General features: G+C 50.2%; 1 protein-coding gene across 2 annotated transcripts in view; it reads left to right on the top strand.

The window, feature by feature from the left end:
• Nucleotides 1–26,907, top strand: part of CAPN2 (calpain 2, (m/II) large subunit) — a 78,014-nt gene that overhangs the window by 46,549 nt on the left and 4,558 nt on the right. For both annotated transcript variants that reach the window (XM_012000989.1, XM_012000988.1), the window contains exons 3-18: nucleotides 1,773–1,891; nucleotides 3,095–3,228; nucleotides 4,551–4,719; nucleotides 6,548–6,631; nucleotides 8,400–8,485; nucleotides 9,496–9,570; nucleotides 10,298–10,458; nucleotides 12,782–12,951; nucleotides 14,665–14,676; nucleotides 16,577–16,788; nucleotides 18,885–18,921; nucleotides 19,494–19,559; nucleotides 21,457–21,514; nucleotides 23,687–23,751; nucleotides 25,424–25,492; nucleotides 26,030–26,108. In XM_012000989.1, the coding sequence (XP_011856379.1) occupies nucleotides 1,773–1,891; nucleotides 3,095–3,228; nucleotides 4,551–4,719; nucleotides 6,548–6,631; nucleotides 8,400–8,485; nucleotides 9,496–9,570; nucleotides 10,298–10,458; nucleotides 12,782–12,951; nucleotides 14,665–14,676; nucleotides 16,577–16,788; nucleotides 18,885–18,921; nucleotides 19,494–19,559; nucleotides 21,457–21,514; nucleotides 23,687–23,751; nucleotides 25,424–25,492; nucleotides 26,030–26,108 (1,596 nt within the window). The remainder of the gene's footprint in view (nucleotides 1–1,772; nucleotides 1,892–3,094; nucleotides 3,229–4,550; nucleotides 4,720–6,547; nucleotides 6,632–8,399; nucleotides 8,486–9,495; nucleotides 9,571–10,297; nucleotides 10,459–12,781; nucleotides 12,952–14,664; nucleotides 14,677–16,576; nucleotides 16,789–18,884; nucleotides 18,922–19,493; nucleotides 19,560–21,456; nucleotides 21,515–23,686; nucleotides 23,752–25,423; nucleotides 25,493–26,029; nucleotides 26,109–26,907) is intronic.

Raw genomic sequence — 26,907 nt, 5'->3', positions numbered from 1 at the left:
TACTTGGGAGGCTTAGGCAGGAGAATCACTTGAACCCAGGAGGTGGAGGTTGCAGTGAGCCAAGATGACACCACTGCACTCCAGCCTGGGTGACAAGAGTGAGAGTCTGTCTCAAAAAACAAAACAAAACCAAAGAACTCAGTGAACTTCAATAACATATATATATATATGTTACTGATATACATCAATAACAATAACATATTACATATATAACATTATATATATATGTGTATATATATATTTTTTTTTTGAGACAGGGTCTTGCTCTTCTGTCACCCAGGATGAGTGCAGTGGCATGATCACATCTTACTGCAGCCTCCACCTCCTGAACTGGGACCACAGGCGTCCACCACCACACCTGGCAAATTTTTGTATTTTTTGTCAAGATGAAGTTTTACCATGTTGCCGAGACCAATCTTGAACTCCAGTGCTCAAACAATTCACTGACCTTGGTCTCCCAAAGTGTTGGGATTACAGGTGTGAGCCACTGTACCTAGTCTTCAATTACATTTTTAATAAACCTGTCAATTGGCGAAAATAAATCCAACAGTGAATTAAACTCCTTTGAGGCTACTTCCCATTATCGTCATGGGAAATTGTAGGAAACTGCACATTCCTCAAGAATGGAGTAAACTTCCTCATCCTCTTCCCAGGCCCCCTCCCCTTTGTGTTTTGTGGTGAAGATGACCCCTCCCTGAAACCATCTGGGTGCTGTTGCTGGCATCAGCTTGCTTCTAACTGCGTGAAATGATTGTGGTGCCTGCTGTGCTGAGAACCTAGCACTGGCACCAAATGGGCGCCGAGTGCCTACGCACCTGCTCTCATTATGCCTCACACTTATCCATGTCATGGAGGAGGGTTCTGAGGCTCAGAGAGGGACCAGGCTGCCTGGCCAGCTACCCACCTCGTTGTGCCCATCCTTGTCTACCCCTTGAAGTGACCTCTGCCCCTCCGCACAGAAACCCTTGGGGACAGTCCAGCCTTCTGCCTCTGACTCAGGGCTTTTCCATCTGCACTGCTCCCTACTTACTTCCTGTGATTGTACTCCCTGCCGGAGCCTCTTTTCCTGGCTCAGCTCCTCCTCCTAGGAGGCATACAATGTTTGTCCCCTTCCCATCTAGCACTACGTTTTCTTTCTCTCATTCAAACTCCCCTTTATATATTTATTTGTTTATTTATTTAGAGATGAGGGTCTCCCTCTCTTGCCCAGGCTGGAGTACAATGGTGCAATCATGGCTCACTGCAGCCTTGAAATCCTGGGCTCAAGGGATCCTCCTGCCACAGCCTCCCAAGTATTAATATTATAGCTGGGACTCCAGGTGCTCGCCACCCGCCCAGCCCAAACTCCCATTCAAAGCCTGTGTGCCCAGAAGCCTCTGCAACTGCGCTGGTTTCATTGTCTCACTGCGGAGCATCTGCAGCGAATCAGGTGCAGGGTTGGGCTCTGAGGGCACAGTTCAGCCACCAGAGTTCTGGGTATTTCAGGGAATGAAATTTCCCATCTCTGCCCAACCACAACACAGCAAAAACATTTCTCCCTTTGCATTTCCCTCAAAATACTAGGTTGGTGCAAAAATCACAATTACTTTTACACCAAACTAATAACACCCAAGCCCTCTGACCCAACCCTCAGGTGGGGGACTGCCTGAAACTTCACTCTGTCTATTCACAGGTTGTCTTAGGCTTTAAGCGCCTGAAGGTGGAAACAAGATTTTTAACATCCTCCTGGTTCTGAGACCCTCTGATAAGAGCTCCTTGTGTTGTGTTCACAGGTGACTGCTGGCTGCTGGCAGCCATTGCCTCCCTCACCTTGAATGAAGAAATCCTGGCTCGAGTCGTCCCTCTAAACCAGAGCTTCCAGGAAAACTATGCAGGGATCTTTCACTTCCAGGTAACTTAATGGCTGGTTCAAGTGGTTCCTCAACAGGTCCGGGAGGCTAGAACAGTCTCCTGGCTTGGCTGGGTTCTTCAGTCCCCGGTGTTTGCAGACTCCCAAGACCAATGCTGTTCTACAAAGGACATTGGGCGAGAGCAGGAAGCTTCCTGGCTTACCCATGGCCAGGATGTGGGACCCTGCCGGGATGGCCCTGGGGGGTTGCTGGGGACCTGCAAAAGGGAGGTAGAACGAGGTGTTCAGGAAATAATTCCCAAGTTAAAAAAAAAATGTATTATTTGATGTTTGAGACAAAACGTTAAAGTTCTCCTCCTTTTATGCTGGTAAATGAGAAATAATATTGGAAAAAGCTGGCTGGGCGCGGTGGCTCATGCTTGTAATCTCAGCACTTCGGGAGGCCGAGGTGGGTGGATCATTTGAGGTCAGGAGTTCGAGACCAGCCTGGCCAACATGATGAAACTCCGTCTCTACTACAAATATAAAAATCAGTTGGGCATAGTGGTGCACGCCTGTAATCCCAGCTACTTGGGAGACTGAGGCAGGAGAATCACTTTAACCTGGGAGGCAGAGGTTGCAGTGAGTCAAGATAGTGCACTCCAACCTGGGCAACAGAGTGAGACTCTGTCTCAAAAAAAAAAAAAAAAAAAAAAAAAAAAGAAAAGAAAAGAAAGAAAAAGCCAGTCCAGTCCAGGTGCAGTGGCTCATACCTGTAATCTCAGCACTTTGGGAGGCCAAGGCAGATGGATCGCTTGAGCCCAGGAGTTCGAGACCAGCTGGGGCAACATGGCGAAACCCCATCTCTACTGAAAACACAAAAAAATTACCCAAGTGTGGTGGCACGTGCCCTAAATCCCAGCTACTCGGGAGGCTGAGGCAAGAGAATCACTTGCATCCAGGATGTGGAGGTTGCAGTGAGCCGAGATCGCACCACTGCACTCCAGAGTGGGACTTGGTCTCAAAAAAAAAAAAAAAGCCTACAATGCAGGGCAGGATGCTAAAGAGGCAGGTGTGGATTCGAAGGGATGGACATGAGCCTGAGGACTTGGCCTGCATAGGAGAGTTAAGGGAGCACCTCCTCCCAGGACGGGCTCATGAAACCTATGCCAGGGGATCAGGGAAAGGGAAGGCAGAGGCAGCTGAGGCTCGGAGTCCCAGTGCTGCCACCAGCTCCTCCTGCAGCCCACCTCTCTTGTTCTGCAGTTCTGGCAATACGGCGAGTGGGTGGAGGTGGTGGTGGACGACAGGCTGCCCACCAAGGACGGGGAGCTGCTCTTTGTGCATTCAGCCGAGGGGAGCGAGTTCTGGAGTGCCCTGCTGGAGAAAGCATACGCCAAGTAAGTTGTCATGCCTCCGCTGGCCCCGTGGCCTGCCCCCAATGCCCTGGATTCCAAAAAATAAGAACTATTCCAAGACTACTTTGAGTGGAAGTCCTTTTCTATAGAAGGACTTCTTCAGCCAAAATTCGGCTGTAAATGCAAGGGAGATAGTGCATGCAGGGTGCCTGGACGCACTGTACGCTGATAAATGACAGCTATCACCATCTTTAACCAAATGCACAGGAACAAGTTATGGTACTGATTGTGCTGGCCTTGAGAAGGAGCTCTACTTCCTTGACAGGACACATTTGTATCAACTAAAAAAAGCAGAGTTTTTGCCAACAGGCAAAACTATTCATTGCAGAGGTAGGAAACTTGCGCAGAGTAGATGATGTCACTGACTAGCAATGGCTTCCCCATCTCCCCACAGCTGCTTCCCACCCAGGTTGCCACAGTTGAGTTTGTCCAGTGCTCAGGCTGCCCACTCTCAGTAGGAAGCCCCACGCCAGCCCCTCTCCAGAATGGCCCCATGTTGGCTGTGCCGCCTGGCTCTTTCCATTAAGTGACCCCACTTCAGAGCAGGAAGCCACTGGACTCCAGCATCCATAGTCAGGAGCACTAAGCCCTTGCCAACACAGTGCCCGTTTCTCAGGGAAACTGCTTCCATTATTGAATTGTTGTCCTTTTTTAAGCTATCAATGCCAAACAAACCATTAGTAGACCTCCCCTTTCTTGTCAGGATGTAGAAAGAATCAATACAGGAGGTTCATCCAGAAAAATCACTAAGGTCCTTCCAACTTGAAGGTTCTATGAGAATGAGAATTTTTTTTTTTTTTTTTTAAATACAGAGCCTTGCTCTGTTGCCTAGGCTGGAGTGCAGTGGCACGATTTTGGCTCACTGCAACCTCCACCTTCTGAGTTTCAGCAATTCTCTTGCCTCAGCTTCCCAAGTAGCTGGGACTACAGGCATGCACTACCATGCCAGGCTAATTTTTTTGTATTTTTAGTAGAAACAGGGTTTCACCATGTTGGCCAGGCTGGTCTTGAACTCCTGACCTCAAGTGATCCCACCCGCCTGGCCTCCCAGAGTGCTGGGATTATAGGGGTGAGCCACTGCGCCCGGCCTGAGATTTTCTTTAAAACACAAAATACCAGGGACATGGTAACTGTGGACACAATACCTTGCCTTCTTGAGACCCCCGGCTGGGAACAAGGCCAAGGAGAATGTGAGCAGGGGGTCCCTAGAGCATCCAACCTAGAGGGTACTAGGGGGTGGGTATTTGAGAGATTATAGCATCAGTAGTGTCGAGGGTAGCGGCAGCATCTAACCCCTCTTGTAGGATCAACGGATGCTATGAAGCGCTCTCAGGGGGTGCCACCACTGAGGGCTTCGAAGACTTCACCGGAGGCATTGCTGAGTGGTATGAGTTGAAGAAGCCCCCTCCCAACCTGTTCAAGATCATCCAGAAAGCTCTGCAAAAAGGCTCTCTCCTTGGCTGCTCCATCGACGTAAGTCCAGGCTGCCTTCCCTAGCCTCACCTCATCTGCTCTTGCTGAAGGGAGGCTCCCACAGTGCCCAAGGGAACCCACTGCTCCTATGTACAACGTAATGCAGCCCTCGTCCACGTAGGGGCCAAAGGAAAACCTCCCTCCACCCTCTGAAGGTCCGCTGAAAATCAACTGGCAAAAGGAAGACTAATACAAGAAATGGCATACAAATGTATGAATGTGCACGGGGGAGAATCACAACAGATTTCCCTACCACGCATTGGGATACAAAGGGTTATATTCCCTTCCTCCTAGGGGAAGGGAGATGGGGACGTGTGGATGATTTTAGGGATGTCGTAAATGATTTTTAGGGGAATTCAATGGGCTTAAAGAACATAAATGGTCTGGGATAAAGTCTGTTGGGCCTGCAGAGCAGACAGTGGTTTGTGACAAGTCTGTCTAACCATGTTGACAGACTTGTCTTTCTTCCTGCAATATGAGTTCAGTTCATAATGACTCAAGGAAAGGACCAGAGGTCATTGTTTTCATCTTTGGCAGATCCAGACTTTAGGCAGGTGAGGGAACTTCAGAGAATAGCTTCCTCCGTGCTTTGGGGGAGAGTGGATGGAGAGACAGAAGGAAAGGGGAGATCAGAGAGATCTTGAGGCTTCTTCAGTTTAGCATTTCAAATGCCATCTCTTGGAGGTATCGGTTTCTGAGCCGCAATGTCTACCATTATTGCTCATCACCTGGAAGCCAAGGGTTGCTAGGCAAGGTCAAGCTGTCTGGGGTGTAATGGATGGGGTGATGGTGCCTCCAGCCTTCTGTCTTCAGCCCACTTCCCACTTTCAGCCTGCTCTGAATCACCCCCACCCCTCTGACCACAGGTTCCCTGGGAGCCCCTGGCACCTGCTGCCCCTGACACCTTCCCCTCCATCTGCAGGGCTGTGCAGCCTTCCCCTGCCCTCTTGCAGGGCTAATAGGCCTGTGGGAGACTTCAGAAGGAAGAGGAGGGACGATTTCCTCATAATAGCCTTGCTGGCAACGCTTACCAGGGGATGGGAGGTAGGCACTGTGCCCAGGAGCCTTGGAGCAAAGGCTGTGCCCAACCTCTGAGCCCTGTCCCATCCAGGTTCTGGTATCTGCGGGTGACAGAGATAAGAAGCCCCGGCTTTTGGAGCCAAAATCTCCGTCAGACTCCCTAGGCAGGAATTCTCAAAGTTTATCAGCAGAACACGTTGAGGCAGAAGACCCTTTCTACCCCAGCCCTTCTTCCTAAGCTCAACCTTCATCAGAATAGATGGGGGAAAGGAGAGACTGTGAGGCGTTCTTAAAATAGAAGCAAATTCTGACTCAGACCGGAATAAACAACTGTTCTAGTATAAACCCTACAGCTGGGCTGGGCCAGACCACGGAGCATGGGCTGGTGGTGGGGCGAGGGGGTGCTCAGTGCCCCTGGGCCACTCAAGTCTGTCTGGGTGTCAGCCCTGAGCCATCGAGGACCCCCACCGGCCCTCTCTCGGCGGTGCGCCCTTTTCCGCCCTCCCCAGCCTGCAGAAATCTGTGGATGCCCTCTTCACACGGGAATGCGTGTGCTCGCTGCGCGAGAGGGCTGCATTCCGCCTTTTCTCTGGTATTCTCGGCGTTCAACATTTGAACGCGGTAGGAAAGGTTCTCCAAGTGCAAGAAAGCGCAGCCCTGAGCCTCCGGCCCCAGGCCTCGGCCCCTGCGCTAGTGCGTCCCGCGGTCCCGCCCAGCAGTAGGACAGGAACGAGGGAACGAGGGAACGAGGGATTCCGGGAGGAAGGGAGAGCGGGTGCGGCGAGTCTGACGGTTGCCGTGTTTGCAGATCACCAGCGCCGCGGACTCGGAGGCCATCACGTATCAGAAGCTGGTGAAGGGGCACGCGTACTCGGTCACCGGAGCCGAGGAGGTAACGGCCGGCGCGGATGTGCAGGGGTCCTGCTGGCCTAACACGATGGTCACAGGCACAGTTTGTGGTGATGCCCAGGGGCCCTCGCGGCCCCACTGTGGTCCGGTTTGCACTCGGGCCCCGCACTCCTAAAGTTCCGCGCGGGAGGAGAAGCGCGTCCTTTTCGCAGCTCGGGCGCCGGGTGCGCCGCGCTGCCCCCTGGTGGCCGCAGTGGCCGGCGCCGGGGTCCTGGTTTTCTTGTTTTAGATTTTACCGTTTTACAGTTACGAACTTACTATTTTGATCAGCTAAAAATAATAAAACAATGCATCTGCATAGTGTCTTATACGCTATAAGGTGCTTTCACATTTGATCTCATAAAAGCATTTGTGCCCATTTTCAAATCTGACGCCTCTTACCAGCTGTGTGACCTGGGCCAATTACTGGAACTCTCTGTCCCTTAGTCTCCTCATTTAAAAAATGGAAATAATAATAATATCCATTGGAAGGTCGTGGCGATTCAATCAAGTTAATATATGTAAAGTGCCCAGAGGTGCCTCACACACTGTATATAAGGAGGTAGTTGTCCTTGCTGTTGTGATCACTATTGTTATTGAAAATATTATGGGCTGGCATGGTGGCTCACACCTGAAATCCCAACACTTTGGGAGACCAAGGTGGGAGGATCGCTTGAGCCTCGGAGTTCAAGATGAGCCTGAGCAACATAGTGAGAACCTGTCTCTACAAAAAAAAAGGCCGGGCTTGTTGGCTTGCCCTTTTTTTCCCGGTTTTTTGGGGGGTTGGGTTGGGGGGTTCCTTTGGGCCTGGGGGTTGGGGGTTGCGTTGGGCCTTGTTTTTGCCTTTGCCCCCCGGCTTTGGGGCCAAGTTAGGCCCTTGCTTCAAAAAAAGGAATTTTTCAGGCGGTTCAGTTTCCTTTTGATTTCCGGACCCCGTTTTGGCCCCCGGTTTTTTTGCTTTTCCGTTTTTTTTTTTTTACCTTTGTTTTTTTTAACTACCCCCTCACACACACGTCTTTTTATTTGAAAATTTTCACGTCTGCAGAAAAGTTGAAAGACTAACATAATAACTATTCAATTATCAGTCCCCTAGATTCACCGATTCCTAACATTTGCCATGTCTGCTTTATCTATGTGTGCACTTTTTTTGAGTCATATGAAAGTAAGTGGCAGATGTTATGACACTTCCCTCCTCAGTACTTCAGCATTTGTCCCCCTATGAATAAGGACCTTCTCTTACATAATTCCGCTACTATTGCCACACCTAAGAAAATAAACATTAATTCAGTAATGTCATCTATTATAAAGTCCACATTAACATTTTCCCAATTGCCCAAAATGTCCTTTCTGGTGACCCACCCCTACCCCGTCCAGGACTCAATCCAGATTCACTCACTGCATGTGCCTGTTATCACCAACGATCTTTCAACAAGTGGTAAAGCTTCTCTGAGCTCCTTTAACAAAAGCGCATCCTGTTCTAGTCAGTTAAGCTGAAGTTCAGAAGTGAAGCGCCAACAGTCCCATCTCCCAAGAGCCGGATCCCGGGAGCTTTAATTCTCATTTTCCAAAGCTGGGTGACAGCGAGAGATCTGGGTGCCAAGCCCCCTCTAGCTTTTGTGATCCTCCCTCATACATGGACTCAACCCCCAAATCCTCCCCACCGTCCTCACCCCCATACCTCCTGGCTCATGCGGAAGGGGTTGGAGGCCCAAGCCTTCATAGCCCTGGCTTGAACTCAACCTCTTCCTCCTCCCTTTTATCTAATCCTGCAGGTTGAAAGTAGCGGAAGCCTACAGAAACTGATCCGCATCCGAAATCCCTGGGGAGAAGTGGAGTGGACAGGGCGGTGGAATGACAAGTGAGGAGGGCGCAGGCCTCGGGGCCCTGGGTAGGGGTGCATTGTGATGGGAGGCTCTGGGAAGAGGGTGAGAGAAGACGGCATGTGCATTATGCTGAGAAATACAGCCGGGAGAGCCCAGGCCACGTGGAGAGGGACCCATGGACAGGAGCCCTCAAAGAGTCTTTTAACCAGGACACTCCTCCAGCAGCATGGGTGCCTTCTTCCAGGCCCCAAGCTGCTCCTGTGAAGTTCATTCCTCCCACTGCCTCCGGGTTCACCCCTTCCCCAGCTCAAATCCACCCTTCTATGGGGCTTTCAGGGAAAGAAATGTACCCCACCTTCCCCCAGGCACTTCTATTCCAGGATATGAACTCTGTACCAAAGACCAGAGAAACCTCCCTCTGTTGATTTCCAGGGCTTACTGGTAGGCATGTTGAACCCTCAACTATTTGGGGTAAACACTTGTTTGTGTATCTGCTGTGGCAACCTCAGCCTACTTGTTCTGCCTCAGGTTGGAGAGGTGGGCAGTACAGAGGCCTGTGTGTAATTCCAGCCAAAGCTCAGGCAGTGGTTAGTTTATCTTGTGCACTGCCCCTGTGTACAGGGCCAGGTCCTTCTGCTCCGTGGACGGACAAACATCTGCTGAGGCTTCCCAGGCCAGCTGCAGAGGCCAAGGCCAGATGCTCCTCATCAGATCTTCAGTTGTCCTTAAAAGAGCTGCTGATCTGAGCTACTCCATCTCCCTCTAATGGACTGTGTTCATTTTCTGGACTCTTCCTTGCCACTGTCTTCCAGCGCAACTCACCCTCTCACGTTGCTCCCTGGTTTGCATCTGTATAGTGTTCTATACTCTTTAAAGTGCTGTCAGAGTATTTCAATGCAGCTGTTAGCCAGATGTGGGCTACTTTCCCCCTTTCTGGAGCCTGAGCCCTCAGAGGTGAGAGCAGATGTCCCTCTTCCTCAACTCTGGGGACCTTTGGGGAGAAATCATCGTACACTAATGCCTCTCTCATTACTTTGTTTTCCAGCTGCCCAAGCTGGAACACTATAGACCCAGAGGAGAGAGAAAGGCTGACCAGACGGCATGAAGATGGAGAGTTCTGGTAAGATTAGTGGAGGCTTCAGGGAAGACAGAAAACATCTGTCTTCCCCAATGTTCTATACTAGAAAGTTGCTAATAAGAAAGTGTGTCGGCCAAAAGTGAGTTTACCATGTTGAGGACACAGGGGTGTGGGATCCTGGTTTTGTTGTTATTTTAAGTTCACTGTAAGAGCCTGAATAAAGAAATTCTTAAACCCCTTCAACGGTCCATCTTGACAATGGGGTTTATAAGCTGAGGGGCTTCACAAAAAGGCTAAGAGGAATTCCTCTGGTAACGTTCAGATCCCAGGAAACAAGGGAAAGATGGGGCCTTTCTCCCCCAGGTTCCGGAGACTGATCCCCGCCCCTCAAGAAACTGGTCCCTTAGTGAGCAGCAAGGGACCCACATGACTGTGTGTCTGTGCCACTCGCGGGACCGCCTGCACTGTGCACAACATGCACTCTATCAAACGGGACCCATATATTGTCACATTTGATGGGCACGGCTCCCATTTTTGCAGATGAGAGTTCTGAGCTTCAGAGAAGTTTAAGTAACTTGCTCAAAGTTACCCAGCTAGAAAGTTGCAGCGCCAGGACTGGAGTCTGAGCTGAACCTGGTGCCCACCCACTCAGCTCTAATGAGCTGCTCTGCCTGGCTTTGGGTGGTCCTGGTCTGATGATGATGGAAAGTCAAGGCTTACCAGTGTGTCCTCTTGTCACCTGCGACGGCTGTGTCTCTGCTTTTGCCAGGATGTCTTTCAGTGACTTCCTGAGGCACTATTCCCGCCTGGAGATCTGCAACCTGACCCCGGACACCCTCACCAGCGATACCTACAAGAAGTGGAAACTCACCAAAATGGATGGGAACTGGAGGCGGGGCTCCACTGCGGGAGGCTGCAGGAACTACCCGAGTAAGGGCTGTGCAATGTGGGGCTGCCAAAGGCCAAGGCTCCCCTTTCCCCACCCTGTGTGCCATACCCCCCAGCCTAGCAGTCCCAGGAGACAGCTGTTGCTCACTGGAGCCCTCTATGTCTTCCTTTTCCCTGAGCCTTGCTCTCTTGCTCAGTCCCTTACCTCCTGCATTCATTTGCTGCCTACCCAGGCCAAACCCAAGAGCCGCTATTTCTGTGATGTCCTCTCCAGGCCCTGGATTCCCCAGCACCCATCATGACCTTCAGCCACCACCTTCCACCATGCTCATGGGAGCAGTGCTCAATCCCACTTCACGGCCATGAGCTATTCTATGCACCGCACACCCAGGCAGCCAAGCCTGCAGGGGAACCTTGCCCCTGCACCCAGGGAGGCCTCCGCATATCAGGCCCTGTTTGTTTGCCCCCCATTCAGTTCAATCAGCAAATGTTGACTGGGCCCTGCCCAGATGGGGTGAAGATTTCTTCTCTGGTCCAGCCTTTGTTGAGCGCTTTGATTCTTCTGCCTTCATGGCTTAGTCCGTCAGCAGTTATCTGAACATGATGACATCTGCCAATTATGGGGCACAGCTTCGGTGCTTGGAACTACCCTAAGTGCTTTGTACACAGGGTGAGGATCCATCATCTGAAAATGTGAAATCTGAAATGCTCCAAAATCCAAAACTTTTTGAGCCCCAACATGATGCCACAGGTGGAAAATTCCACACTTGACCTCAGGTGACAGGTCGCAGTCAAAACGCAGTCAAAACTTTGTTTCATGCACAAAATTATTGTCAATATGCTATAAAATTCCTTTCAGCCTATGTGTATAAATTACATATGAAACAGAAATGAGTTTTGTCTTTAGACTCGAGTTCCATCCCCAAGATATGTTATGTATATACAAATATTCCAAAATCCAAAAAAATCTGAAATAGGAGACACTTCTGGCCCCAAGAATTTCAGATAAGGGATATTTGGCCTGAGTAACATTCTATCTAATCTTCCCAACACACTTCTGAGGCAGGCACTTTCTTATCACTTCCATCTCTAAGACGAGGAAACCGAGGCTTGGAGAGGCTAGTGAGTTGCCGAAGGCCACAGAGCATGCTGGGATTTGAACCCAGGCCCCTGACTGTGGAGCTACTCTGTAAGTACAGTGGCAGCAGGTCATGGTCACATAGTGATCCTCTGTGACAGATGAGGAAGCTGAGGCTCTAAGTAGCATACCAGGGCCACAGAGCAAGTAGTCAGATTGGAACTAGCTGACCTACAGCTCTGGGGCTCTGACTTCCTCACCTCAAGTATGCAGCCATCAAGTGGCAGTCCCAGTGGCGCTGGGAAGACCCTCTGCCCCCCAGAAAGGACCCCTCCCACCCAGTAGATCAGGAGTCGGGAAGCTCCCTCTAAAGGGTCAGACAGTAAATATTTTTGGCTTTGTGGGCCACTCAGTCTCTATAACAACAACTCTATTGCTGTAACCCAAAGGCAGCCATGCTTAAGCCTGCGGGGCCGTGGCTGCCAATCCCTACACAGATGGCGCCTTTAATTCCACAGTTAAGGTTTTATCCCATTAGGTATGGAAAGGCAATTAGCGTAATTCCCCTTAAACATGAATGAATCTTAGATTTTTTAAATAAATAGGTTTTGGAAGTAAGGAGGGCAGAGACATCAGGAGCAGGGCAAGGGAATAGGCCTGAGGGGACAAGGGACGCAGAACAAGAGTCTGGAATTATACACAGGATGTTCTTGGCCTCCGGGCTCACGGAGGGGGCAGAGACTGGCGAGTGCAGTGAGCAGATCCTGGAGTCCCCCAGGCCAGCCGAGCCCCACCCCAGACACCCCATCAGAGCCCAGTGAAGAGAAGGTACCATGAGGGGAAGTCATGGCTCTAACCTCCCTGTGTTCCAGTCCCCAGTCCCCAAGACAAGCCAGCCTGGAGCCAGAGAGAGAACTGCTAGGGGAAGTTTCTAATTTAGGTTCCTGTTGGATTCAGGCAAGTGCAGGTCATCCTCTCTCCACAGCTACCATCGCCCATCCCCAGCCTGACAAAGCCTGAAGTCCGCACTCCGACCCTGGTGTCTCCCGCCACCTCTTAGCCTCTCCTAACATCTCCCGCCGTCTCTGACCATCTTCTGCCATCCTCTGCCATCTCCCACCATCTCCCACCATCTTCCACTGCCTCCCACCATCTCCTGCCATCTCCCTTTATCTCCATCCCTCTCTTAGAAGCCTCCAAGCCTGAGACCAGGGCCACCCCGCAGCTGTCCCCACCTGCATGCATGCCTGCTCAGGGCTGGGCTCCTCTGCCCCCTTCTGGCTGCAGACACATTCTGGATGAACCCTCAGTACCTGATCAAGCTGGAGGAGGAGGATGAGGATGAAGAGGACGGGGAGAGTGGCTGCACTTTCCTCGTGGGGCTCATTCAGAAGCACCGGCGGCGGCAGAGGAAGATGGGCGAGGACATGCACACCATCGGGTTTGGCATCTACGAGGTGCGGAGCGCAGGGGCTCCCGCCTTCCCTTCCCCCTGTGCTCATCTCAGCCCCTGCATGGAAAGCTGACCCCAGAGGCAGAACTGGGGATGAGATCCCAGACAGGGAGCTTGGCCAAGGAAAAGCAAAGCTACCAGCCTGGCCAGGCTCAGGAGTATCCCCCGCAGGGAGGCCCCTGCAGCAGGTCTGGGTTGTGGGGCCTTCTAAGCCCTCCACAGGGCCCCCACAGCCAGCCTCCAGGGAGTTCCACTCTCAAATGGCCTCTACATCCCTTCTCACATCCTCTAGGCCTGGCATTCTGGTCAGCCCACCCATCTCCAAAGAACAGAATATACTGGGCCACATCAGGCAATACTGTGAGTGCAGGACTGAGTCCATAGGTGCAGCTGCTCAGAACTCTGCAAAGGCATTGGCCTGGATGGTGGAGAGCTTGGGCACAGGGGAACATCGGTCATGATGCTCCCCCCACGGCTCTGCTAGCAGGAGCCCAGATCCCTACACAGACTCCTGCTGTCTGCGTGTTTTCCTTTCACTCTGAGTCGCAGCCAGAGGGCAGCCACGTTGCAGCCTCCTCTCCCCCTTCAGGCTGGGGCTGGGGCTGGGCCCCTGGGATCTCCCCATTCCCTTCTGCAGAACAAGAAAGAGCTTTTGTGGGCTGCAGGTAGCCGTGGGAGGAGAGGAATGCAAGGAAGGCTTTAGGGCACTGACTGGGGATGCATTTCGGTGTGATGGGCTGGAGCTGGCTCCTTCCAGCTCCCAAAGCCCATCTCTTCTCTCTGACCCATGTCTGTGGAGGTCACCTCAGCAGCCTGAAAAATGGCCCCAGCGGGGACCTGTTTACACCATGGAAAGTGGCAAATACTACAAATCAGAGCTTCCACCCTCTCCCAAGAGCCAGTTTCCCAGCACACCCCTGGGAGGATCCAGATGAGGTATCAGGAGAGGAGGCTGTGTGTTCACCACTGGCAACGTTGCCACCCATGGGACACTGACCTCTATCTGCTCACTCACCTGAGAAAGGGAGCTGGGCAAACACCATCAGTTGTAAAAATGCATGTAGGCCCAAACCCCTCGGTCTCTGAAACAGGACCTGAGGACTTCAGATCCAGGACAGAATCGCTCCAAGGAGATTGCAAATGGAATTGTGATACACAGCTTCCCTCCCACCACCTTATGGGCTTGGAAATGCAGCCATGGGCTTTCAGAGTTGGGAAGGACCTTGGGGATCATTGGGTCCTATTTTTGAGATAAGAAAACTGAGGCCAGAGAGGGGAGGGGACTTGCTCAAGAAAATGCAGACCGGACCACTGGACCTGGCTGACAGAGGCCGGCACTGCTGGGTCCTAGCCCTGAGTGTATTTCACCTCGCCTGCTGCCTCCTCCAGTAGGGCCCACCTGGCCCTCTTTCCCTGCGTGGGAGGCAGATATGGGCTTTGCCACCTTAGACAAGTCTCTTCACATCTCTGTGCCTCAGATTTATGCTCTGTAAGTTGGGAATGGAGGTGAGGGCTTATCAACATGATTGCCATGTCATAAGAGGATTTTCTTCAGTATTGGAGAGGCTTTGAGTTCTTTGGAAAACAGTTACTCAGTTGAATTAGTTGATATTGCTAATGCTACAGAGAAAACAGGGCAGCGAAAGAAAAGAGCACACTGATGCATTTTCTTACACTGCTTTTCGGGCATCTGAATTGCGTCTCCTTTATTTTGCAGGTTCCAGAGGAGGTACGTCTGGCCCATATCCCGGGGTGCTCAGGTCACCAAAAAAGCGAGAGGCTTAGACTGCCGGAGCTCAGGGAGCGTCGTGAAACCTGGGCAGGGGCTGCTGGCCATGAAGGATGAGTCCTGGCCACCCCTGGGTCCCTGCCGAAGTTGCCCAGGCTCTAGATCCCACTGGTCTAAGCTCTGGGCAAGATTTCTGGAAAGTCCTTGTGGGACCCGCTGCCTCCCTGTGACCTGACAGAGCCCATACAGGGTTTGGTTCTGGGCAGAAAATCTAAAATCCTCCAGAGACTGCAGGAGGCTTTTCACGGAGTCCTGTGTCACTCTTAGGAGAAGACTGAGTCAGGGAAAAGGTGAACCCTACAGACTGTACTAGAAGACAACACGGGAGCGCAGAGGAGACCAAGACCCAATTCCCAGGCTGTGTGACCTTGGACATGTTAAGGCTACTCTCTACATTTCAGGGGGTTTTTGTTTTGTTTTTGGGGTTTTTTTTTTTTTCTTTTGGTCTCTCTCTTTCACCCAGGATGAAGTGCAGTGGTGTGATCTCAGCTCACGGCAACCTCCGCCTCCCGGGTTTAAGTGATTCTCCTGCCTCAGCCTCCCAAGTAGCTGGGACTACAGGCACACACCAGAACGCCAGGCTAATTTTTGTATTTTTAGTAGAGATGGGGTTTCACCATGTTGGCCAGGCTGGTCTTGAACTCCTGACCTCAGGTGATCTGCCTGCTTCGGCCTCCCAAATGGCTGGGATTACAGGCGTGCGCCACTGTGCCTGGTTGCATTTCAGTTTATTTTTCCGTAAAACTGGTCAACCATCCACCTCACTACACTACCGTGGAATGAATGAAGTTTTGCAAGAGCATTTGGGCCCACAATCACCGCTGACTGAAGCAGATGGGATGCATGGCAGCCATTTGACTTCCAAGGTCACGATTATTAAAGTAGACACAAGGGGCACTTTGACCCACCTGTAGTACATTTCTCTCACAGCAAGGCAGTGCAACCGGTCGCACATCGGGCCCTTTTGGATGCTGCTCCAGCCTTGGTCCAGTGGATCACGCTTGGTTTGGAAGCTGGGTTGTCTTTTCCCTGCCCCCAGTCCTGTCTTTGCTTTTATTAGTGCTCATACACCACGTAGAACTGAGTCAGGTTCCTGCCATGTGGACGCTGTTCCTGCCTGAGAGTCTCTTAGAGGCAGGCTGGGAACACTGTGTAGAAAGACCGGGCATCTCTGCAGGCAGAGCTGAATGATTGTGAAACCCCCTGCGGGCATGTGCTTCCAAGTTCCTCAGCAGGCATTTGTGTTTTTTGGTAGAAAGTTTGCCCTTTTTTTTTTTAAGACAAGGTCTCATTCTGTCACCCAGGCTAGAGTACAGTGGTGAGATCACAGCTCACTGCCGTCCTTGAACTCTCGAACTCACATGAGCCTCCTACCTCAGCCTCCTGAGTAGCTGAGACTACAGGCACATGCCACCACCTCTGGCTAATATTTTACTTTTTGTAGAGACAGGGGTCTTACTACATTGCCCAGGCTGGTCTCAAACTCCTGGCCTCAAGCAATCCTCTCACAGCCTCCCAAAGTGCTGGGATTACAGGCGTGAGCCACCGCACCCAATAAAAGTTTGCTTTTTGTCTAAAATGACCCAGGCATTGTCACTGTACTGCTTTTTATTATTATTATTATTATTATTTTTGTTGTTGTTGTCATTGTTGTTATATAGATGAGGGCTTCCTGTGTCGCCCAGGCTCGTCTCCGACGCCTGGCCTTGCCTCCTTATACACCAGGACAACAGGACGGAGCCACCACACTACCCAACTGCTTTTATCTCAATGAATGAAAATGACATTTTCCTGGAGTCTTTCCCTCATCTACCGCCATGTTTCTCTATTTATTCCTCAGTTAAGTGGGCAGACCAACATCCACCTCAGCAAAAACTTCTTCCTGACGAATCGCGCCAGGGAGCGCTCAGACACCTTCATCAACCTCCGGGAGGTGCTCAACCGCTTCAAGCTGCCACCAGGAGAGTACATTCTCGTGCCTTCCACTTTTGAACCCAACAAGGATGGGGATTTCTGCATCCGGGTCTTTTCTGAAAAGAAAGCTGATTACCAGTAGGTGGTTTGGTTGCTTCCTCTCCCCACCCCTCCCTGTCCCTACCCGCTGGTCTGTTCCTCGGCCCCTAGAGAGCTCTTTTGTCCTCTGAATGTCAGTTTCTTTTTCTGTAGCACCTGCCTGCCTCGAAGGACTAGTGTGGGGATTTGATGGATTGGGGATGTTTTAGTGTTACAGTAAGGTAAACAATGGAAAAAGCCACTGTGGATATATTTGGTTGGAAAGGAGTGGCTGTTCAGTGAATTGCAGGGTCTAATTTCATAAGTGTGTCTCTGAATTCTCAAGTTGGTACTTGAGTGTTAAACTATGAATCCAGTCTCGTCATTTGAAGAAAGCTGAGCAGTGCTGGTGTAATCCTTGCTTTTCCAGGCCACCTGGCCTAGGAGAGCCACCAAGGATGTAAGGTGGGAACCATCTCAACGGTTCCCACCTCCGGAAACTCTCCCTGTTATAGTCACCAGCTCCCTCTCCCCTTCCTCTTGGGATCCCAGATGTTTGGGAACCCTTTGTGGCTGACATCACCATTTCCTGCCACTGTCCAGGTGGCCTCAATTCACAACGGCTTCTGCCACTTTGACTTCTGCCTCAACCATGTATATTCAGCTGGGCACTTGATTGGCAAAGGCAGAATCTACCTTGGATGATTTAAGCTAAAGGGAATTCATCGAAAGGCCATCGGAGACTCCAGAATTGATGGGAGGTAGGGGGTCAGGCTAGGAAAAACAGGAGCCAAGGATGTGTTGAAGGACCGGGGTGTGAGATGACCTCTCAGACCCGGGGTCATGCGCTTAGGTCTAAAGATCTCGTGGAGTGTGTCTGAGGCACTGGGCTTGGGTCAGCCACCTGGCCTGCTGGTTACTGGAGAGGAAGAGCCAATGGGAGGTAGAGGCAGGGAACTGCCCTTGCCCCAAGATAATGCATGATGCAGAAATAATTTCCCATGGCAAAGGGAGACAAAGCAATGCCAGGCAGCTGCAAACCAATAAATGCCACTAAAGCATGGCTGTAGCCCCCCTGCCACTGACAGGCTCTCTTCATTTGCTAAAGCCTACCATGGGGGAAGGGACCTTTCCTCTCAGCTCTGAGGATCCTTAGAGGAAGCCTGGTGTGTTCAGTTTAGTCCTCACTGACAAGAAATAGGAGCACGACCTGGTGGCATTAGAATAACACTGTCCTTTGTCAAACCCATTACTCTCCCTGCCAGCCACAGGTCACTCTCCCAGGGAAGTCTCAACCCCTCAACTCTCTCCAGGGTGAGCTCCCTACCCCGACAGGACACCCCACCTCTCAAAGGTGTCTGACTTCCTTGTCCCAAGATATTAATCCTTCTGCTCCAGATTCCAGCGATCAGCACCAAGAGGTCCCCTTTTCCTTCTGCCAGGCATTGGCCCTGCAGATAGGACTATTGGTCGCCTAGTTAAAATCGCAGTGGCCAAGGAAGACCCTCCCGAGCTCAATTACCCTCACTATGGAGCAGAAGGACCTGGCCCTGGACACAGGGGCAGTGCACAGGATAAACTAACCACTGCCTGACCTGAGCTTTGGCTGAAATGACACACAGGGCTCCACACTGCCCACCTCTCCAACCTGAGGCAGAACAAGTAGGTGATGATTTGCACTGCATGATTCTCAGTGTAAAAGTCTAATTCGGCAAAGGATGTTTCAAGTGGAACTTAGAAGCTATTCCTTAAGGCTAGGACCAACACCACACTACACGCGAAGGCTGTGCTATTTGATAAAGATCAAAAACTAGCAAACAAAAATCTCCAGCTGCCCACGTTGCTTTGGTCGACACTTCCTTCAGATCACTTCTGCCTTTATTTTTGCTGTTTAGGGGATGTGTTATCACAGAAACTTGGAATGCAGAGAAATGTTATCACAGAAACTTGGAATGCAGAAAAATTGTTGCTGTTTAGGGGAGGTGTTATCACAGAAACTTGGAATACGAAGACCTCCCCCCACCTCAGCCCCGCCCCACCCCGCCTAACCCCTGCTGCATTTAGCACTGCACTTCCGTTTTAGCAGTGATTTCTGCGACACTTCCTTTTTGCCTTCACCTGCCTTCCAGTAACACATAATTTCTTTCTATTTCCAGAGCTGTCGATGATGAAATCGAGGCCAATCTTGAAGAGGTACTTGTAACTCCTTGAATTTCACCCACTCTCTCTTGGACAATCCAGAGGGCGGAGGAGCAAAAAAACTCCAAGAGTTTTTGGACTTCACGAACAAAGCCTGAAACTTAGGATAAAGCCAGGCACTGGGATTCCAAGCGTCAACTTCCTGCGTCAGCTCTGGCCTTTGTGCTTGGGGGCATGGGCCAGTCCCTTGCCTATTGGGCTGTGCTAGCCACTGTCAAAATCTGTCCAGAACATTCCAGCTAACCTTTATGCTTCCGAGTCCCCACTAGAATAGACCCTAAAAGGCCATTTTCATTGGATGCTAGAGAAGATACCTCTGTGAGAGATTAGAATATTACGCCTTCCCACATAATTTACATTCCCTCTCATGTTTTAATTAGAAAAAAAAAAACACTTTATATTAATTCTTCACACTATACCTGATCTCAACCCAAATAACCGTAGAATTCGGGTCCCAGAGAGGGATAGAGAAGGGGAGTGGGAGGTGGCTGCCACGGAAGGGCAGGCAGGCACTTGCCGTCATGCCTCGCTCTGATGCATTCTCATGTCTCTGCCTCACCTTCCAGTTCGACATCAGCGAGGATGACATTGATGATGGATTCAGGAGACTGTTTGCCCAGTTGGCAGGGGAGGTAAATGTTCCCAAAAACAACATTATGCACTCTGGTTGATGCAAAGATCCCCAAGGAGACTTTAGTTTAAAGGGGAGAGGAAACAAACTGAACAAAAGCAAAGAGAAATTGCAAATGGTCCTCGGATTCCAGCTCAGCCTTCTTGTGTATGTCCTCCCTAAGACCTCCGCATGCTGCCAGGGGCTTCCGTTCGCATGGTCAGCCCTGACTCTGTGTTCCCCCTTCCTTAGGATTCCTGGGCTCACCTTGTGGCTGTTTTATCTTCTCTGTTCTACACCAATTGAGGCATGAAACTTGGCCCCTTATCCTTGATTTCCACAAAGGATTTGGGGAGGTGGAAGGGTTTCAAATCTCAAGAATGCAGGCAACCTGCAACAGAGTATTTGAATTAGGCTTCTCTGTTCTTTTTCCTTTCCTTTCTTTTCTTTTCTTCTTCTTCTTTCTTTTCTTTTTAGAGACAGGGTCTTTCTCTCTTTCACCCAGGCTGGTGCAGTGGCGTGATCATAGCTCACTGCAGCCTCCACTTCCTGGGCTCAAGAGATCCTGCCACCTTAATCTCCCAAGTAGCTGGGACTATAGGTGCACACCACCATGGCTAGCTAATTTGTATTTTATTTTTATTTTTCTAGAGAGAGGGTCTTGCCATGTTGCTCAGGCTGCTCTGGAACTCCTGGGCTCAACAATCCTCCAACCTTGGCCTGTCAAAGGGTTGGAATTACAGACTCATACCACCATGCCCAGCTAATTTTTTAATTTTTTGAGAGAGACAGGGTCTCACTGTGTTGTCCAGGCTGGTCTCAAACCCCTGAGCTCAAGCAGTTCTCCCACCTCAGGCTCCCAAAGTGCTGGGATTACGGGTGTGAGCCACCATACCTGGCAGCTTCCCTGGTCTTAAAAAAATCCCTCCGCCATTTAGTCCCATCACAAAGTTATTTAGCCCTCTTTCTTCCCAACAACTCCAAAAAACGTCCTGTTTCTTCACTATGTGGAGGAACTTTGCAATCACTGAGCTCATTTGGGGCTCCCTTTGCTGACCCCAAGACCCATCAAAGTGCTAAGCTAGGCATCATCTGCTCTACGCCTCCACCAGCCTCTCACCCTCTGCTCCCTCCCAGATTCCCAAGAAAAGGGGCCATGAGCGTCTTCTTTCCCCACTGATTGAATCCCACACATACACACCCCCAAAAGGCAAAAATGACTGCAGTCAATCTTGGTTTTAAACAAAGGAGTTTATCCATGAGTTACATAAATATGTATGAGTGAATAGAGACATCTGAGCCTGTGAGGGACCCTGGCATGATGGGCATAGAGGAGGGCCAGCTGGGTCTTGGAGGCAGCTGGTTTTCACTAGTTTTACAGGAAGTCTGAGCTTTGAGTTTTAAAGAATGAAGAAGACATGACAGATAAGAGGAATGGTGTAAGAGAACTAAATTAAGAAAGACCACAAACATGGGTAGAGGGGAGTATTTATTATTTATATTCTCTACAGCAAAGAAATGGTGAGTGGACTCTCCCTACTGCATCTGTGCATTAAAACACCGTATCTAGGTCAAGCGCAGTGGCTCATACCTGTAATTCCAGCACTTTGGGAGGCTGATGCTGGAGGATCGTTTGATCCTAGGAGTTTGAAGTTTCAATGAGCTAGGATCATACCACTGCAGTCCAGCCTGGGTGTTCTAAAAAGAACAAAACCAAAAACTGTATCTAAAATCCAGGATGGGGCAGTACTACTCAAAGTGTGGTCTGGGGACAGCAGCCCCAACATGGCCTGGGGGCTTGTTAGAAATGCACATTCATAGACCCCACCGCAGGCCTACCTAATGCACTGCTGTCCTGCGCTGTGCTCATCCAGCTCCCATGGGGGGCCAATAACTATGCTCTGGTTATGTGTCCACAGGATGCAGAGATCTCTGCCTTTGAGCTGCAGACCATCCTGAGAAGGGTTCTAGCAAAGCGTGAGTATCCCCTCATTGCAAAACTTCATCCTGCTCTTTCCCCTGTGGATGGGAAGGAACATGGAAATCTTTCTTCCTCCATGTCCGGCTGCTGTGACTAAACCACCACCCTCCATCCCCTCCAAGAAGTGGATGAAGGATCTGTATGATGTGATAAAAAAAGAACAAGTGTTTCTAGCATCCACAGATCAAAGATCAAATCCACATTTCCACTACATACTTACAAGCTTTGTGTGATCTATTTATTTATTTATTTGTTTGTTTGTTTGTTTATTTATTGAGACAGAGTCTTGCTCTGTCACCCAGGCTGGAGTGCAGTGGCGCAATCTCAGCTCACTGCAATCTCTACCTCCCAAATTCAAGTGATTCTCCTGCCTCAGCCTCTGAAGTAGCTGGAATCACAGGCATGTGCCACCACAGCCAGCTGACTTTTGTATTTTTGGTAGAGATGGGGTTTCACCATGTTGGCCAGGCTGGTCTTGAACTCCTGACCTCAAGTGATCCACCAGCCTTGGCCTCCCACAGTGCTGGGATTATAGGCATGCACCACCACACCCGGCTAACTTTTGTATTTTCCTAGAGGCGGTGTTTCTCCATGTTGGCCAGGCTGGTCTTGAACTCCTGGCCTCAAGTGATCCGCCTGCCTCAGCCTCCCAAAGTGCTGGGATTACAGGTGTGAGCCACCACGCCTGGCCACATCTTGTAACTAACTATTTCTTAAGCAAAAAAATGTCAGAGGATTGATCATTCAACCCCCTACTGTGGATCACCAGCAGGGAGGAGCGGGGAAACACAACACAGAGACATTTTTTCCCCTCAAATTATCACAAGAATCATGCTGCATTTGATAAAAGAGCAATTGGCAATCCAGGAAGCAGAGTTTTGTACTTATCAGAAGCTAGGAATCTGCATCAGAGACAAATGTAATCATGGTCGTTTGCTGCATACCAGTCCTAGGGATCATCTCGAGAAGCCTCATGGACTTCAGGGGACATCATTCCCTCTCATAAGATGGCCTCTAGCCTAACTCCATGAGATAAAATAAATCTGCCTTTCAGAGCCAAAGAAGAGTCCAGGGCCAGCTGGGTCTTCCCTCCCAGTGTGAACCAAGAGGGTTGGGCCAGCCAGGCTACAGTCAGTCCAGTGCAGGGCCTCCCCAGAGGGGCCCCGGTCTCTATCCGCCCTCCTCTAATTTTCAGGGAAGGCAAGAAGACTGTGTTTACCCTGGAGGCCACCAGGCACAAGTGAGGTCACAGAGCTCTTCGGATATGCAATCCTCATGAGCTGAGGAGACGAAAGCCTCATTGTTTCTGCACAGATGGAGGGTGGGGCTGGGAGGTGGGGAAGAAGCGGGCCTTGCCTGGATTCAGCCCACTCCTTGCTCGGGGAGCAGCATTCACTCCGCACGTGCCTCTGAGCTTAATACCCTAGCCCTAGCCACCTGGTGACTCCAGCCTTCTGGAGGGCTCCACGCCAGAGTCTGCATGCGTGGCCGCTGGGCCAGAGCCTCATGACCATCTAAGAAGGGGTTGGTGCCCAGAGTGGCAGCTTTGAGGCAGGTCAGGCTCTAACCTCTTTCAAGGACATGACAAAAAAGCTGGACTTTTCGTGAAGTCTGTGGGGAGCCAGATTCACATTGGTGACTAGGGTCTCATGCCACCTGCCAACACCAGGTGGATAGGACTCCCTTAGTGCAGCATGATAGCTCATGGAGAGATCCCAGGGCTTCAGGTTTCTCAGTCAGCTGGGGACACAGTCCATAAATGTCTGCAGATGGACAGTTCAAGTAAACCTCTTTCTTTCACGGGTCATAGCCTATAATTAACACACCTCCTCTCTGTTTTCTTTTTCCCTGCCCAACAACTACAGGTGACTTTATATCCGGTGGGCACCTAAGGCCGAGCCATTGATCATTCTGTTATTTATTTGTTAAAAAAGCACTTTTTAAAGCCCTGTTTGCCCATGGCAAATACACAGAGACATCAGGACAATGTGGACATCGTCTGCACTGTCCCAGTCTGGTAGTCACTGGCCATGTGTGGCTATTTATATAATGGAAGTGGCTTCTGTATGGGAATGGGCACAGATAAAGAATATCTCCATGACTGTGGAAAGTTCAACTGGACATCACCGCTTAGAGATTTTTCCTGTCACACTGATTTTGTCTTTTAGGCCAAGATATCAAGTCAGATGGCTTCAGCATTGAGACGTGCAAAATTATGGTTGACATGCTAGATGTATCCTTTAATGTGCTCCAGGGAATAGAGACTAGGGGAGTTTAAAATCTCACTCCAGAAAAATTCAAACACATGGCCTTCTCCCCTTTCAAAATGGCCAGTTGTTCCCAACTTGCTGAGTTGCTGTCGGACAGTCAGCAGCACTGACCTCCCTTACTAGGGAAATTCGAGAATCTTCTGATGAGGGAAAGCAAATGCTACACCTCCCCCCAACACCTACCCTGAAAGGCTTAGAATGCAGGCCCACGGCCGGGCGCCATGACTCACGCCTGTAATCCCAGCACTTTGGGAGGCCAGGGTGGCCAGATCACGAGGTCAGGAGTCCGAGACCAGCCTGTCCAACCTGGTGAAACCCCATCTCTGCTAAAAATACAAAAATTAGCTAGGCGTGGTGGCATGTGCCTGTAATCCCAGCTACTTGGGAGGCTGAGGCGGGAGAATCACTTGAACCTGGGAGGCAGAGGTTGCAGTGAGCTGAGATCGCGCCACTGCACTCCAGCCTGGGCGACAGAGTTTGAGACTCGTCTCAAAAAAAAAAAAAAGAAAGAAAAAAAAAAGAAAGAGAATGTAGGCCCACCAGTCCATTCCTGGGGCTGGTGCAGGAAGTTCCTGACAATATGCCCATCACTTCTTTGCACAAAGCAGCTCAAATTTGTTTCCTCAATGATGTGTTTCCATTACTTCCTCTAGGAAAATATTCCCTAACCACAGTATTTCTGATGTGAATCTGTTTTGTCTGATCAAGATCGTCTTCTTGATTTAGATAAGGGCTACTTTCATAAGCATCCTACTTCCCTTTTGCTCTAGCTCCTTCCCAGACCACCCGCCTGTCCCCAAGGCAAACTAGTCATCCATTTGCCCCTTGTTTCCAATGCTTAGTGAGAAGTGGTGGTAAGGGGCAGCCTGAGCTTCTGTGAAGTTTTTTCTGTATGTTTGTTTGCTTGTTTAGTTGGTTGGTAGGTTGGTTTTTTTGAAACAGGGTCTCACTCTGTCACCCAGGCTGGAGTGCAGTGGCATGATCTCAGCTCACTCCAACCTCCGCCTCTCAGGTTCAGGTGATTCTTCCCCCTCAGCCTCCCCAGTAGCTAGGACTACAGGTGCATGCCACCACACCCAGCTAATTTTTCTCTTTTTAGTAGAGTTGGGGTTTCACCACGTTGGCGAGGCTGGTCTCGAATTCCTGACCACAGGTGATCAGCCACCTTGACCTCCCAAAGTGCTGGGATTACAGGTGTGAGCCACCATGCCTGGCCACTTCTGTGAAGTTTTATTTAGTGGATTCACAGTGTGCACCTGCTAGCTGCCTTCACCAAAGGCCTCTTAGATATACTCCACATACTCTAAAAAAAGAGCAAGGGCCTAGCCACTAGAAGCCATCCAAAGCCCTCTGCATGTCATCCAATAGCTCATTTTTAGTAGTATCTGGGGCCTCCACAGCACCTCCAGATCAAAACAGCAACCAGAATCGGCAGGGAGCCAGCAAGTCGTTCTCGCCCTTCCTCCAATCCTTTAAACGGAGGTTTAGCCAGTGGGAAAAGCAGGAAAAGGATCCTTCTGCAAACCCTCCCTGTGCGTGTGCTATGATATTCAAAAGATCCAGTTGAGAAGACAAACTAGGTGACACTATGCCCAAATGGACCCACACTCAAGGGCTTTCCTTGACTGAAGGCAGTCAGACGGGAGTGGCAAGCTGGGGCTGAAGGAGTTCTACATTCTCTGGACGAAGATTCAAAAATACCAAGTAAGATCCCAGAGGTGCGGGTGGATCTGTGTTGGGGAACATTCTGTGTGTATGCTTTAAGATGCAGCAACTCCTCCACAGAGTGGAGAAACATTTCCGAGGGGATTGGGATTTTACCCATAATGAAGCTCAGAGTGAGTAAAGACCGGGTTGAGGAAATGCAAACCAAAAACCAACCAGGATTTTGCAGGTGAAGTGGCCTGTTCCCTTCCTCCCGATTATTGGGATCATCTAAAGGCCGCCATCAAGGGTTTCCTGCAAAGGGTTTTTGACAGCTAAAGTACAAAAATTATGTAAGACAAGAACATGGGCCTATGGGCGTTGGCTGGCTGACTTGATGGGCATATTTACAAACCAGCTCACAGACAGAAGCAAAATACTGTTAGTTACTCAAGGCAGAAACATGGGTGATTCTTCCAAGGCCAAACTAGAGGCACAGAGCTGGAAAAACTTCATCTCCACTCAGCACATACTAGGGAGGTAACTCGCCAGCTTTGCTTTGGGTCATAGTTCTTACAGCTAATTTATGTGTTCCAGAAAATTTACCGGGAAATCGACGTTGACAGGTCTGGTACCATGAATTCCTATGAAATGCGGAAAGCGTTAGAAGAAGCAGGTAACCCTTTATAATTGCATTTTCATTCCTAGTTTAATCTGGCTGTAGAATATGTGAACACTCATCCTATACCATATAATACAAGGTTTGGTAAAGCTATAAAATAAAGTAGGTGCTGTTTTAATACAAACACCTCCTTTTCATTCCCCTTTTAAAGACTAATTGGTAAAATTAAATGCAGTAGGATGCTCTGCCCTCTGTGCCTTCTTGAATCCAAGTTTCCTTCAGAGCCACCTGGCACAGCAAGCAGACAAAGCCAGTTCTCAACAGACTCCTCCAGGTGCCTCCTTTCTGGTGCAGGGTTGGTTAGGCAGAAATGGAATGTTTCAGCTCAGCCCTTAGGGTAAGACCCTAGCAGAATTGGATATCAATAAAAGGACACAAGCTAGTGGTAGACCAGCAGAGTGGGAGACTGCTGGGCTTTGGGAACAAATGCGACAGCATGAGGCTGTTCATTCTATTTGCTGGAATATAATGCTGCCGCAGAGACCCCACACAACAGTGGTTTAAACGAGGTACGTCTTTCTGTCACATGGCAATCCCAGCTCCAGCAGTCCACAGCTAGGATGGTGTCTCCTACTCTCCTACTGTGTGATCACTCTTCCCCCAGTCTCCCCCCATCCATGATGCCCACCGGTCCTTCGAGGCTTGCCCTCATCCGAGGGACCTGGGATGGCGTGCCACCACAAACACATGCCGCCAACAGGTTGACAGCAGAAAGGCTCCTCGCCTTTAAGGGCACACAGGCCATTTCTGCTCACACATCCTACCAGCCAGACTGTGATCACAAGGCCTCTGT

This window comes from Mandrillus leucophaeus, unplaced genomic scaffold, assembly GCF_000951045.1.
Source record: "Mandrillus leucophaeus isolate KB7577 unplaced genomic scaffold, Mleu.le_1.0 Scaffold645, whole genome shotgun sequence".
Lineage (NCBI taxonomy): Eukaryota > Metazoa > Chordata > Mammalia > Primates > Cercopithecidae > Mandrillus > Mandrillus leucophaeus.
The sequence above is the reverse complement of the archived record's forward strand: the minus strand, read 5'-3'. Positions and strand labels throughout refer to the sequence as shown.